At 42.3% G+C, this 15,637-nt stretch overlaps 1 protein-coding gene across 4 annotated transcripts in view; it reads right to left on the reverse strand.

The window, feature by feature from the left end:
- Positions 1-1,662: 1,662 nt before the first annotated feature.
- Positions 1,663-15,637, reverse strand: part of NFATC1 (nuclear factor of activated T cells 1) — a 110,432-nt gene continuing 96,457 nt past the window's right edge. For all 4 annotated transcript variants that reach the window (XM_063159523.1, XM_063159552.1, XM_063159537.1 and 1 more), the window contains one exon: positions 1,663-4,204. In XM_063159523.1, coding sequence (XP_063015593.1) covers positions 4,155-4,204 — 50 coding nt within the window. In that variant the 3' untranslated portion in view covers positions 1,663-4,154. The remainder of the gene's footprint in view (positions 4,205-15,637) is intronic.

Raw genomic sequence — 15,637 nt, forward strand, 5'->3', positions numbered from 1 at the left:
ACTAACACAATTTTATGCCATTGACCTTAACACTCCTCTGTAATGTACTTGATGAGGGGGATTTTGTTTTATTTTTACTGAGACAAATTCAATTGATTTACAGTGATGAACGCAATAAAATTATACACATGCTGAAGGAAAGCTTAGCTTCAAGGCAGTACAACTCTGTCCAAGAAACTTAACTCCTCGAAATTTGCCATTTTCAGCTGGAAAGGAAAATCTCAAAGGCATGACTCCAGCAAGGCTATTTAGTCAAACAGTACCAGATGGATGTGTGGGATTTACCTTCTGCTTTGGTTATGAATGAAAGTAGTCAGTTAGGAGTTTGCTGAAGGCTATTTTTGCCTGGAGAAGTCTGGTCAAGATAAGGTTAATGTAGCTGTGCTTGGGTCTGTTGTGCTCTGCGTGAAGGATGTGTGGAAAAGGGAGGGAAAGGAAGCTCACAGGAAGCCAGGTAATACAATGACTAAAGTACATTGCTTGAGTGAATTCAGTTTGTGACATTTTGCTGGGATACAAAATGTCATGGTCTCCAGGAGAATTTGTGACTGAATTTTCAGTATTTTCCTTTTTCCAGGAACCTCACCAACAATACAGCTCATGCTGTCCATGAGGCATAAATATCACCGTTTCCACCCTCCAGACTGGGAAGCAGAGAAAGAGTTCTTTGACTGATCCCTGAAGAGCTAGGCCCTATCTGGGTTTTGATGGGCTTGGAGCATCTGCCTCTCTTTAAATGGCCAGGGCTTGGGTACCAGCCCCATGGAAGCCAGGTGTGATGGACTAAGCAGGGACTGACACATCATACTTACAGAAAGAGAAACCCAAGGCAGAGAAAGATCTTTCAACAAAGACTTCAATGCATATTTGTGTCTCCTTCTCCTCGAGGAATTTTTGAATGGTTTTTAAGTGCTTATGTAGAACCAGACTACTGTGGTAGGCATCATGTATAATTTAAAACTTGCCTTTGGTGCTGAAAAATTGAAGCAGCTGAGGTTTTCTCAGCATTTCATGGCCCATCAGGTGTCAGATGTTGGTACATACAGAGGCACCACCTGATGAGCTGATAGAAGCCCAGAGCTGTGTTCAGCCCAGCTTTGACTAAGCTGACACCCTGGGGCAGAGCAGTGGGGAGGTTCGGGGCTAGGACCCATCATACAGAGCAGATCCATCAATCACACCATAGGCAGCTGGTGGCCAGAGATCCCCCCCTGCCAGCCCATGGCCATCCCTTCTCCTGAGGGCTACCAAAGCCCTCAGCCTAACAAAAATGTCTCTGCTATGTACTGCACTGAAGGCCACAGATCCTAAGCCTACCCTTAGCAACCCAGGCGTTTCAGAAATGGTTCCAGGAAGGGCAAAAGAATCTGTTGTCCAAGCAATGCACACAGATGCCAAGTACTTTGTTGCGTGATCAATAAGGTAGCTTGTTTCACCACTTCAAACTCAGCCAAAGGGCTCTTTTGAATAGTCAGAATCATCCATGGCAAAGGTATTTTTGAACGCACCTATTTTTGAACATACCTACGCTCCAAGTTCAGAGCATTGTGGCTTTTTTGTTTTGCTTTGTTTTCAAAAAGGTTGATGAAAATGATTTTCCTAAACTGACAGCAACAACCGTAACACATGTACAGAAACAAGATAGCAGTCTCATACAGGAAATATTTCTGCTTTCGTTTTTATTTTATGAATACATATACAACAGATGCATAATCTTCCATTATCCAGGCTTAAACGTAACAGGTTGGGGTGGTTTTTCCCCCCCCCAAAATAGCTTAAAGAGGAAAATAAAAATCAGAATGAAGGAGCTGCAACATAACCAAACCATACATTCGAAAACTTTGCTAAAATTACTGCTGAAAAGTGCCTCTGTGTGTATGTGTGCATTGTCCTGCACGGTTAAAGCCTCACTCAAGATATTTAGTATATAAATAAAAAAATACTTTGGCATAATCAGAGATTCCTCCATGCACAGTTTATTGACATTTCTGAAATAATGAGAGAATAAAATCTGAGGACTATATAATATATAATTTCCTCTTCTTGGGAGCCATGTCTTTAAATGCAGTGGGGACATGAAGAGGAGTCTGTTGACAAGAGACTTTAACAAGAGACATAATAAGATGGTTATATTAGCAGGATGCAAGCAGCTTCATATAGAAGAGATGGAGAGATATATGTATATAATTTAAAAATGTTATTTTATATGAGAAAATAAGATTTTTCAAGATAACATAAAATGAACCACTCTAAGACTAGCTTCCAGCAAAACACTTTGCTTTATTAATTCTATTTTCTAGCTACAAGTCAAGCTGACATTTGTCGAGCTTTTTAACTTTTCATATGGCAGTCTATAAGAAACGTTTCATGCAATGTCTACAAGGCTAAATACAGGGTAAATAATTGGGATTAAACAGGTGAGGAATAACAGACTGTTTAAGGACCGGTAACAGCATATTATGTACATAGAGCCATATTATATTCTCATGTCTTCACAGTAATGTGCAAATGTGACAAATATGGCTTTCATTTTTTTTTCCCTTAAGAAAGTAAGACATAATTATACAGAAGAATGTTTTAAAACACTTAGTTAGATTTCACCTTTTTGTGAAACCTGTTCAGTCTTCATTGCATCGGGGTTAAGGAGCCACCCCAGTTCGGAGGTGTAGTTAGGATGTGTTTCCAGGAGGGGGCACAGATTCCTAAGGCACAATATTAATGTTAAACATTTTTAATTTAGTCATGCTATTTTATTTTAGTTTTGTTTTTATTTTTTAAATTTTTTTTTGGTTATGTGAAGTAATAGGTCGTTGCTAGTTATATAATAAGCTGTTGATTGTAAAAAATACAATGTTGAAGGCTACACTACATGCCTACCTGTGAGTCCAGGAACGTTAGCTAATCTGAAAACACACTATACAGCGCCGCATGTGAAACCAAGGTGGGTTTTTGGTAACATCCTTTTCCATACACGTAGCACAGAGTTATAAGGCTTCTGCGGAATAATAATATTATAACAATACAAATATTTTACACTCTTCCATAATGGTATTTACAGTTACTACAACTCATATTCTGACATTTGGTAAATAACATGTATCTTATATGCATCCTTCTTGCCTATCTAAAGTGCTTGCTTAACTGCATGAGGAAAGAAAATGCATACCTGCTTTAGGTGCAACAAACCCTCAAAAGAAGTAGCTGAAATATTTGCTGTGGATTTGAAATGCATTCTCAGAAATTGAAATTATTGCTAAATTCAGTGCCCTTACTAGGCAATCATCTATATTATTTGTCATATATAAATATATGCATATATACTAGTATGTATGTACATGCATACACATTCATCTATCGTGTAAAAGATAGATTTCAATTTTTTGTCCATCAACCTTTTTTATTTTGTGCTATTCAACTCACTTGTGCTATGACAGAAGCTGGATCAAAATCAGAATCTTACCATGCTACTACTACCAACCCTATGATTCATTAGCACGTAATGAAGGTAATGAAGGCGATATGCAAAAAGAAAGCTGAGATGATGATGAATCAGGAGGCTTTTGAAATGCACTGAGAATAAGGCAATAGGCTGTACATTACAGCAGAGGAAAAGCTGAGGAAATTCTGGAATTCATTAAGGTGTCTTACTGGAGTTGCGATTGCTCTCCCTACTCTGCTGCAGAGTCCTATGCTTTTTTCCAGTATCATTCTCCAGAATTCAAGCTCTAGAGTTTCTGCACCTACCAACACTTTTAATGGTAAGAAATTCAAAGCTTATTAAAAATGCCCTGATGCCACAACCTGGTAAAATAAGGCACTTCCAGGGCTGTATTCCAGGGGTGCCATGCCAAAAGGATCAGCAACGGGAAGAAGCGCTCAGATTTTGCTGAGTTTCCGAGTTTTGTCCCATGAAATGCGCCATCTTGGAGCATACTCCTTAATTTCTCTTTTGAGATGATTTTCTGTTTCATCAGTTGAAGTTGAGGAGCTACTTCTCTGTAAGCAAGAGGTAAATCTTCAGTTCCTGACATTCATTAAGTTGGAAGATCAGAGTGGTACCAGGCAATGTCTTCAGTTCATTCGGTTTCTCCTGACTTGAGGTGATGTGCCAGCCAAGTCAAAAGTGTGGATTTCATACCAGCCCACACTGAAAGCTATGAGTGGACATTGGTACTGGAAAGGTCATTCCTTATAATTTCATTTACTGCAAAGAAAGAAGACAAGAAAAGGAATCAGTTAGTATCCTGCTGCTGCAGGCAGTTGTCCTCAGTGCACAAACCCCCGAACTCGCACTCATTCCTTGAGAGCTCCAGTACAACTCTGAACAGTAAGTGTGACATCACCAGGTAGCTTGTACAGGCTGATCACAGTGCAAACCCAGCAGGATTAACCAAGGTTATTAACATGCTAAATACTGTGTAAAACCAGGCATCACAAAACCAGCAGCGTCCTGGATCTTTGATTGCATCAAACATACTTAACATTTCAAATTGGTTACAGATAAAACATTTCATTTCCTCTAGAACTGCCTCAGAAATGCAAAGCCAGGAGGACCACAGGAGATCCTAGAATAATCTACTCCTTCCACAAAAAGAGCTGCTTGGAAAGTATGTTAGCCATGGTAGGTACTGGTGGCAGAAGGCTGCCAGTCTCTGAACCTGGATATGTGCAGCTGCAATGCCTAGATAGAATAAAACTTTACATGCTGATTTTTTCCACTGTGGGTTGACATTAAGGAAAAAAAAAAAAACAAGAGAGGAAGCTGCTGCATGCTTGCCCATTCCCTAGAGCTGGTAACATGTTTAAATATATACCCTCCCATAGTGGTGATCAATGCATGTGGACATGCACTCTTTACTTCTATCCACACAAACAAATGAGAGGAACAAACAAGTTAAAAAAACTCCAGGCAAGAGTCAGAGGAGAGAATAAACAAGGTCTGCTATCTCAGCATCAGCCAGCCAGACTGCATCTCCACTGATAAAGAGTTGTTTTCTTTATTCACAAGTCTTCTTTCTTTCTTTTCCCCCTCCCCTGAAGATCATCAAGCAATACAGTTTCCCACACTCCAATTATGTCCATGTGATTTTTGGCAGATGGACAGGAAATGACTGAACCTGGCAAAGGTCATCGACACAACATCCCTTTTATTTCCACTCCACCTCCCTACAGCAACTGCCACCACCTGATTTACATGGAGATAGACAAAATGCCATCAACAGGACTATCACTGCTTCTGAGCTTCTCTAACATGCCAGGACTGGGAAACAAGTGCCCACGTCATGGAAGCACCACGGAAAAGCCTGCATTTTCCTTTCCTTGCGGGCTGCTCTTCACAGTAATCCAGATAACTTCGTGTGTTTACTGGAAAAGACCAAGCCTGTGTAAAACCAGCTTCCTGAAGCAATTAGTTGGGGGTTTGGTGTTGGTTTTTATGGCTTTTTTTTTTTTTTTTTTTTTTTTTTTCCTGCAGACCTATTGCCCACTTAGTAATTGCAGCACATGAATCAGTCAGGATTTGTGTCACAGGTCCTGGCCATCAAAACCAATTCTACCAATGGATACACACGCCATACTTCAGAGAGGAAATATCAGTTGCATTTGTAACTGTCTATTTACAGCAGCAAACTAAGAACTATGGAAATGAGCTGTGAAAAGACAAAGCAGGTCTTCCCCTTGAGAGTGCTGTGGAGTTCATCTTTAATATTACCAAAGAGCAGAAACAAATTCAAGTGGCAAGCCCTGCACTGAGGCAAAGGCTGCTCTGTACGCATCCAACCCCAACCAGAAGTGCAGCCCCATTTACACATGGCCAGACTCCAGAGAGCTTTAGGGACTGAGTCGCTGCCTTGAGTGCAAACAGCATTCAACTTCTGTGGAATTCTGCCACGATGCTTTTGTAAAGATCGCTTCTGTGATAAACTTCTCAAGGCATTCTCAGGTCTGCAGCAAAACCACACAGCAACACTTTTGTATTTTATGTGACAGTGAAAACAAATCCTCCTACCGGCCAGGCAGCATCATAGTTTTGCTAACTTTCTCTCAAAGCTTCTCTTAAATCAAATAAAATTAAGACACTAGTCAGGGCTATCCTCACTCTTTGTACAGTTAGTTACTGCTTAGAAACATCAAATAATGAATATTCACAGTGCTTCTGTAAAAGGTAAACATAAACATCACTGGCATTTCATGGGGACAGGGAGGTTGAAACGTGAAGGGCCTCCCCATCTCAGTCAGGATTAGCACCAAGGCATCTCAAATCTCTCTGACTAATGCTGTAGCACTTGCTGAGTTACTCTTGCTTCTTTCAGTAAAACTTTCAAAAGCAACAGCCTCAGCCTGCCAGCTCATGCTTTCCCCTATTAAAGGTATGTAGCAAAGGTATTTTGGAAGCAACTTGATGACATGAGCCGAAGGTCCAACTCCAAAACCAGCTTAGACTCTCAAGAGGCTGCCCCTTCCAGTCCCTCCAGGTCCCTTCAGCTGATCCTCTGTCACTTGAGCGCTGCAGGACATGTCTTACTCCAGATATGACACAACTTTTCCTTTCAGCTGGGAGCCCACCTGCTTTGGCTCAGGCCATGAGACCACAGTGCTCCTTGAGTCACACTCTCTCCATCTCTCAGCACCCAAATCAATTTGTCCGCAGCTGAAATCACTCATATTCTCTTACTGACTCACAACAGTTTATTGCTTGTTTTTATTTTATATTACTTTCTTAAGAGAGGTGGACTTCTGCTACCTTGATGAGTAAGCCTGGTGTCCTCATGCAACAACATCTGGCAGCTGTTCAACAACAGTCACTAGACTGTCACCACAGACTTGGGAGACAGACTTGGGAACCTCAACCCAAATGCATCCATTGCCAGCAGATCACAACCAACGAGGGCCAAGACCACCAAGAGGACGCTCAACATCTCTCTCCTCCACAGTTGTCTGTGGACAGCATGGCTCAGATACAGCTCATTTTATTTCACTATTTCACTTGCTGTTTCACTTGCTGTTTGTAAAGACCCACTGCAGTGTCAAAAATGCAAAATATTCCCAACAATGCAGAGGAAAAAACCTGCAGAGAGGGACAAGGGTGCATGCAAAAGGCTGAGGTGGGGGAATATGTGGCAGCACAGCTGACCTTGCAGCAGCAGCCAGCTAGCAGAGATGAAAGGGGAAGTGTGATTCGAGCGGGCTTTCCCTCACTGCCCACCCAGACACCTGAGGCTGCAAGGAAAACCCTCTGGTGGGAAGAAATGGGGGAAAACCAGGAGGCAAGTGCAGGTGAAATGTGCTGGGTTTGCTAGAAGGATGATCCCCGCTACCCTCAACTGCATGGTCCAGCACTCCCATGAGGACTCTCCACATTTTTTATGATTTCTGGAAAATTTACTTCCTTTTAATACTCCAAAACATGTTAACATTTCTGTTGCATGCTAGGAAATATTTTATTTTGCATCAAATGGAGTATCTTGGAACGTTTTTCTTGACCCCAAACAGATTTTTCTTTCATTTGGCAAGAAAACATCAATATTCTTGTTGTAGGCTGACCCAAGACTGTCCTTCCCAACAGCAAATCAAACCTCTGTTACTAAAATATGGTTCTGCTGAAGTATCCTGTGTGTCCATCCATACCAGTGTTACAACCACCACTACTGTCAGTTCTTTGGGAAGGAGCATAAGAACCAGCACACCTCCACTGAGGCTGTCTCTAGTTCATCTTTGCTCTGCTGGAGAACTTTGTGAGCTGTCTCTGCAGGCCCTCAGCTGGGTAATAATTAGCACTGACTCCGTGATTGCAGAAGGCTGATCCATTGCTTCATTCTCTATCTCATACTCTACTGTATTTACTAAGAAGCTCATGACCCTTACAGACAGTCTGATACAGCTTTGACCTAATTGGTCAATCCATCCAAACACCATCCAGTGTCCAATTAAAAAAATCACCCTTTGGTAAACAAATCTCCATAACACATTTCTCATTATTTTCTCTGAGCTTTCTCACAGCCTTCCCCAGGAAAATCCTGGGAAAGTCTGTGCCTGTGGCTGTGGCCACTGAGCTGCTGCCACAGTGCCAGAGGTCTGCACCCTTGCTTCTAATGGACTTTGATGAACTTTCTTCCATTAAGTTTTCTAGTAACCTTCTGAACCTGTTTTGGCCTTCACGGTTTCTTGTAGCAGTGAGTTCCATGGTGTACATATGTGAGAGTGGAAAAAGTTTGGGGTTTTTTCCTGTTTTAAATTTGTTTCTTGTAAATTTAATTCATGTTTCAAGTAAATGAGCTGACTGTTCCCTGTTCACCATCTCCTTTGCCATCTATCACTTTGGTATCCTCAGAGCTCCACTTGGTCCTGTAGGACTACTGCAGAACTTCCCAGAGAGGCAAAATCTGATATGCAGATAAAGTAATTGACACTTTTCTCTCGGCTCTCACATTTGTAACAATATATTTATTATATAATCAAGGAGAATCAGCTGGTTACAGTCTTGAATGCTTAAGTTTTGACTCACAAACCTGCTACTATTACAGGAGGATTGTGCATGTTCCACAGAACAGCAATATTCAGTGCAATCAGTATTTTGGCCCAGGTTTGAGTTTCATTCCTAAAGCAAATGCTGGTCTTTGATTCCTCAGCTTCTTGGATACACATCCATCCATGTCTGCAGTACCATTCCAGGAGTCGCTGGGTTTTGAATAAGCACAACATTCTTCAAAGAAAGGTTCCAATGGTTTTACACTAATTTTTAAAACAACATGACCTGAGTACTAACAAAGACTCATTTTATAAGCAGGACAGATGAGACACAAATGATTACCCAGCTTGTTGCCGGCCCTACATACATCTTAGCAGCAGATCTGGGATAGCATGCAAGATGTTTAACCCTCAGTGCCTAGAGTAGCACAGCACTTCCCTTAAGCACCAGGTTGATCCCTATCAGACCAAACAGCTGAGTACTATGATTTACAGTGCCTTTGTCATCAGATTTTTTTTCACTGTTTTTCTGCTGGCTTTGGTGGGGAGGCCACTGTCGCTTTCATAGCTAACACCTACAGTTCCCCACAATGCCTTCTCTCAACTGATATTTTCCATTGTCATGTTCAGCTTTTCCACTGACAGAAAAGTCAAAAAATAATAACGCTGAGAAATGCAGGTAACACGTGACCTCTCTACCTGTCAAGGCTTCTGAAAGAGGAACCTTTCCTTTGCTAAACAGCAGATGCCACATTAGCAGGATGTGGTGAGCTGTTACCCCACATTTTAGTTTAATAAGGAGTTTTTTTCCTCTTATATTTAATTTTGCTTTGAAATGCCCTTGCAATGGAAATTTCTGCTTTACTAATTAGCAAAATCAGTGTCTTACCGATGCACCAGTTTGGGTTCCTGCACGGAACGGGACAACCAGATATATCTGTACAAATGTGGGTTCCATATATAGATGTGAACTTCATAGGAAATGCAGTATTTTTAACATTTGGTGGCTGTACATGGATTCCATCAACTGGCAAGACTTTGAATTTCTGCAGATTTCTGCTTTCCTTGCAGACTACTATTGTGGATAACAATGTGGCCTTCTGTTTTAATAAAACCCCTATTATTCAGAGACACAGTTCTGCCTTCCAGCTCAGACACTGATCCTGCTCAGAACAAAGAAGCTGCAAGGTCGGTGGTGCAGGGAGTTAGGACAGGGCAAATGCACAGGGTTTCCCCAACTGGGGAGTTTTTGGGGATACAAATAAGAGAGTATACAAGACTTCATATTCCTAAAGGTGAATATCCCCCAAGAGTCTGAACAAATGGGAAGTAAGCTGAGAGTCATGGTCAAGCTCACAATTATGAAAAGCTGAGTCTACAGTTTTGTGAGTGAATGGTATCAGTTTGAAAACATATCCCATTCCTTTTCACATTGCAAGCAGAAACATTAAATCTCAGGTTTCTGGCTAGGTGAAGTTGCTGTCTTGTCACACATGTGGAAGCCAAAGACCAATGTTCCCATGACTTCAATCCATGTCAGCATGAGCCCAGAAAGGCCTGTAGAAGGAGACTGAGTAAGGTTTTATCTACTGTTGTGGCCTTCTATAATGCACTCTTCTATTTCAAAAGGGAGGTTCACCTCACTCTTTTTTGATTCTCAGAGAGGTAAGGTAAGAGTTTAGGCAAAAGGACACTTAGATGCTTTGCACTGAGCTGACAACTTGTGATTCACATGCCCCCGTTGCCCTGTAAATAGCAATGGCATCAACTCAACTCCTTCAGGTTGGTTTTTGGTTTCCTCATCAATAGAAAGTGCCACATGGCATGTTCCAAGACATCCAGGCATGCAGGGTCACATGAAGTTTCTATCCACAACCTTTATTCATTACTTCATGTCCACCTGTGTCTGCGGGGGACCACTGCCACTAACATGGAGCAGAACTGAAGACAAGAGGCTGAGATGCCATAAACGCTCTCTTGATGAAAATGAACCAACACAGCCGGCTCTGACTGGTTCACATGACATAGAAAACACAAGTAATACCAGCTGCACCTTTCAAGCTACGTGTGTGGAAAACCTGTGGTAAATCACACTCTGATAGTGCCGTGTCCGGACAATAACACTTCATCTTTCTGATGGCTGTAGCTGCCCAAGCAGTACGATGCCATGACTGGACACCTTATTTGGATGGTGTTTGATGCTGGTCAGATTGCACAGCTTCTGTGTCACAGCCTCCAGAAGCTCTGTGCAAGGTCTGAGCCACCTCCAGAAACAAGCAGCAGTCCTGAAAGCAAAACTGCTTTGGTTTGGCTCATTGTTTTTGCCTCCTGGCAGAACTCACTAGCTCAGGTCAAGCCTCACATGCGTACAATTACAGTGACACTCAGGTCAGGAATCTCTCCACACAGCTCATTTCACAGCGTGGATGCACCCACAAGTGCTCTGAATTTCTGCTGTCACTATTCAGCACAGGAAGAGAGCTGGGGACACATAGCTCTGGAGTGACTATGAGTTTGATTCCTACACCATGCTACCTGTAGTAATGCTTTGTAGTATGACATTCACTTTGCTGCCTATAATTATTGCCCTCGAACTTTTTCCACCAGGAGTGATGCCATATCTTGCTCCATCAGGCTTCTGTGCTCTTGTACGCCCTTCTTTTAGATAAATGCCACATATTAGAATCACTGAAGAGGAATTCAAAGTTGCAAATGAATGCAGAGGAAGCCAAAATACAGGAGGAAATTTTTTTTTCTTATCTCCATGTAGAGATTTTATTTTAAGAGAAAAATGGCTAAATATAGATGCATGTACAGTGACTAAAAAAAATTAAGCTCCTAGTATAAACCATCCCATGACTAAAATTCTCCAGTTTTTATCAGGGTACCTATTTCCTCACAACTAATAAGCATCACTACTTTTTGACAGACAAAAACTGCAACAAACAACATATAATTGTTACTCAAATCACAGAAAAAAACTGGTTTTTCTTACAGAAAGTATTTTTTCAAAGCTAGTAAGCATTGTTCTGTGAGTGAGGCAAAACATCAAAAAACAGTGATATAAATTCCTGAGGTGCCAGACTGTAATCCAAAACTATAGATCACATGAAACCTTACTGAATTAAAAACCAAACAAAACAAGTCTTGTGAAGCAGTGGAAAATATAACTTCACACGTTCCACAAAGAAGTCAGATCTTGTATTACCTCAGGTGTCCTGGATGTGTTTAAACCTTAAACTTATTTTTATCTGTTTAATCATAATAAGCCACTACCACAGGGCATGCTATTTTTGGAGACAGAGAATAGGGCAGTGGAGCAAGTGAGTGACAACAAGCAGCAGGTTTAAATAAAACATGATCCTCCCATAAGAGCATCAGCTTGGCATGATGGAAGGCATTGTTGTGCATGACAGCCATTACCACGGAGCCATCTCCTACCTGCTCTTCCCTCTGCCTTCTTTAGTTTAACAACTCCAAGTCTGCAGGGTGGTTGCGCTGCGGAGGGCTAATGGGAAAGGTTCCTTCTGGTGTGATGACAGCACTGTGCGGCAGCAATTTAACTGGGGCTCTTGAATAGGTGCCCAGACTAAATGAGTCCCATCCTATCGCACCAAAATTTCTGGGTTTCAGGTTTTTTTTCCCTCCCATATGCAGCCCTGGAAACGCCCTGCGTCTCTTGCTCTGCAAACACTTAGGGATGAACTCCCCGGCTGCTGGAAATTAGCTTAAGGATCAGCAGAGCTGCAGTGATTTCCAAAACACTGGAGTCTAAACTTCAGCTTGTTTTTACTCTTAGTCTGAGGATGGCTGCACTCAATCTAATTTGTCCTTTTTACCAAAGAATCAGAGACTCAAGAGGAATTTCAGTTTGCCCTCACTGAGGCCAACCTTGCCTGGGGAGACAGGCATTTGGGCTGTGCAGAGGCTGCAGGATCTGCCCCGGTATGATGCAAGCTTCATCTGACACACACATACGCACACGTGTGAGGGCAAGGCTGGGCAATGAACAAATAAACCACATTTTAACCAAAATGATGTGTTTACGTTCCTAAGAGTATCTGTAAGGGAAACAAAACAGACATATTTTATGTTTTACACAAAATTTCCGTGCGACAGATACACTACACAAATGTTACCTAAGGCGGCCAGAACCTGAGGCCAGCGCTGCTGGAAGCTTTGCGGGTGCCAGTCTGGAAGGAGAAAGGAAGACCACGGACCCCTTTGCCAGAGACAACAGGAATTTGCTTGTCACGAGCAATGCAGTAATGCAAATTGATCTTGGTGAAGAGTTCTCCTTTTCAATCTAGTGCCCAACAGTGAAACAGGACTGTCAGATCCCAGCATTTAGAACTCATGATTCACACCCTGAAGCATGACAAGACTAGATTCAAAATCGAAAGAAATTTTAAACAATTCTGTATTTGCCTATTTTTCTAGCCTCCAGGCATCTCTGGCATTGCTAAATTCTGAATGTCACCAAAATGAAACTTCATTTTTGTCTTTTTACTCTTATTTTCCTAATCCCATCTCCAAAGGTTTGCTGTACCTCACAACTAGCTGGCAACTGAAGCATAGATAACACTTGTGACATGAGGGTCTCAAGGTATCCTATGGTTAGAAAAGCGAGGATAAAGCCCACCTGGTGGCCCCAAGGGCTGGCAGGTTCTAAGGTTCACCAGCTGTGAATGGGAGAGGGGGGTGGTACTGGACCGTGTCACAGAGCTCTGAACCTGATGCTGAAGGCTGCGACTCAGACTTCATGCCCTGCCAAAGGAGCATCCCATGTGCAGGCATCCAGCTTTTCTGTGGGCAGCTGACACCAACCCTTCAGACCTCACATGGCCATCAGGCCAGACCTTTCTACATAACACAAGAAAGGGCTTTACTCAGCGTGCTGGAAAAGTGACAGGTTAGCTTTAGAGAAAAAATAATTCTGGGGGTACAGGAGGAAAAAATGGAGCAAGAAAAGGTCCATAATCTCTGTGGTTTACTGATTTCAGAGTTTAAAAAAAGTAAAAGAAAACTGAATTTCTCTATCGATTATACAATTATTAATCTTTTTAGAAGCTTTTCTAACATTGCACATAATGAGCAATTCATCAAAGCATATTAGGTGCCACAGAAGTTGCATTCAATATAAAGGGGTCATTAAGTTTCTTGTAATTGCACATTACTGAAGCTTTCATTAGTTCTAAATCAAATCAATGGGATGTGCATGTATGCTCTTTAATTGACTTTATGTAATAATAGTGTGGCCCATAGTGATCCTCTGGAATCCTCCAAAATGAGCCACCTTGCACTGCTGTTCATAAAAAAACAGCTTGTGTGCATCTGGGCATAGCAAGTAAAGCAAAGAAACAATAAATGGAGGCAAGAAAGAAACACTTTAGGTCACATAGCAGTATTTGCTGAGTGCCCTTTTCTTTCCATGGGTAGAAAATGGCCAAGAGACTTCACTCTTCTTCCACTCAACCAGCCTCAAAATCTAATGGACTTGAGCAGGAGCAACATAGTCTCAAGAATGGAAGTGTCCTGGAGATAAATTAAAACACGGTCTATATGATCTTTTTCTGAGCAAGAAGTGTTTGGTTGTCTTTTTTTATTTTTTTTTCTTCTAATCAACCCAGCTTGTCCTACCATCATCACCATCACCACCACCTCATTCCTTTATAGCCCTTTTCATCAGAGAAGTGCATGCCAAACATAAAAGATCAAAGCCATTATTCACATCACCCAGCAAAGAGGGCATCTGGGCAGTGACAACAGGAGGATGCCGTGCAGGCCATAACCAATGTGGTGGCCACTGCGGGGACACATCTGTGCCTTGCCCGTGTGAAGGCTGAGCCTTGTTTGGTAACCCCTAATCCACAGGGGTTTTGCTCAGTCAGATAAAAGGATGACCATGAAGTGACTCAGTGAGTGGCCACATGCTGCTGAATGGAAGAGAAAGGCTGGGTGGGTCTAATAAAATTTTTGTGTGTTTGATAAGGGAAAAGAAATCCACCTATGAGCCTGCTGGGGACTAGGCTGGGAAAGGTCATGCTAGCTGGGGGAAATCCTTAGGCAATGGAACACAGCTGCTAATCTTCAGCAGGGGGCAAGAACCTGGCTGGCTCTGGCAATCTGAACTGGTAGTTGCAATGAGACGGCAAAAAAATGGATACAATAAAAAGCTGTCACGCAATAAATTTGCTTTTGGCATGATGACCTGGTCACCACCATAATGTGAGCTGTAAGTAATGCCACAGGATTTCATTTCAACCACGGCAGCATCTGTTCCTGGAGAACACTGCACCTCAAAGAGGAGTGCATGTTGTCTTTGTCATGGCTCCTTGGACAAGAGCACTGGCAGTGCTCAATGACACTCATGCTTTGGCTTTGTACCACCCTAACTAGGGACAGATCTTTTCATAATGAACCCCCCATCCAGTTTGGCTGTGAAGCTCTGATCCAAGGGCTGATTTAAGCAGACTTGCACTGGAGATATACCAGTGCAGCTCGGGCCATGATGTGGAAACCCCCAGGGTGTTAGTGGATGCTGTCCCTAGTGTGGAGACGTGGCTGTGAAAACTGCACCCAGACTGTTCCTGGATTCCAGTACTCCTTGGATGCTAAAACCACCTCCAGCAAGTATCTCAGATAACAGCAGCTGGAAGAATACTCTTATTTGTACGCGGTCCCAGTGTGACAGAGCTGCAAACATGACAAAATGTCTTTTCCTCTTTTCTCCTCTCCCACATGCTGTGCCTAGCTGCAGAATGGCTCAAGCTCTGGCTGGACTGACAGAGCAATGTCAACAGTAAAATCACCACATGCAGTTGCAAGAATTCAGCAAGAATCACAGCTGGGCTCCCAGGGAAGACAAAATCTTCCCCCTTGTGCTTGACACAAGAACCCTGCTGATGCTCAGTGCCCCCCACTAGAGAGGAAATTTATTCTGCCCCGAGAACAAAGCACTGTAAACCTGCAGCCAGCACTAGAGAACTAGGAAAAAGGCACTTGAGAGCAGGTGTGCAACACTCATCTCTCAAACACACTTAAGGACCTGAAATTTTATTCAAAATGGTTGCATTACACTTTCCAAACAGCTACTTGCAATGTGCAACAGGCTTCTTTTCTACCTCATTTTGAGGAGCTGGATTTCAAAACCCTTTCTTCTCAATAGCTG

Source organism: Melospiza melodia, chromosome 1 (assembly GCF_035770615.1).
Source record: "Melospiza melodia melodia isolate bMelMel2 chromosome 1, bMelMel2.pri, whole genome shotgun sequence".
In the NCBI taxonomy this organism is placed as follows: Eukaryota; Metazoa; Chordata; class Aves; order Passeriformes; family Passerellidae; genus Melospiza; species Melospiza melodia.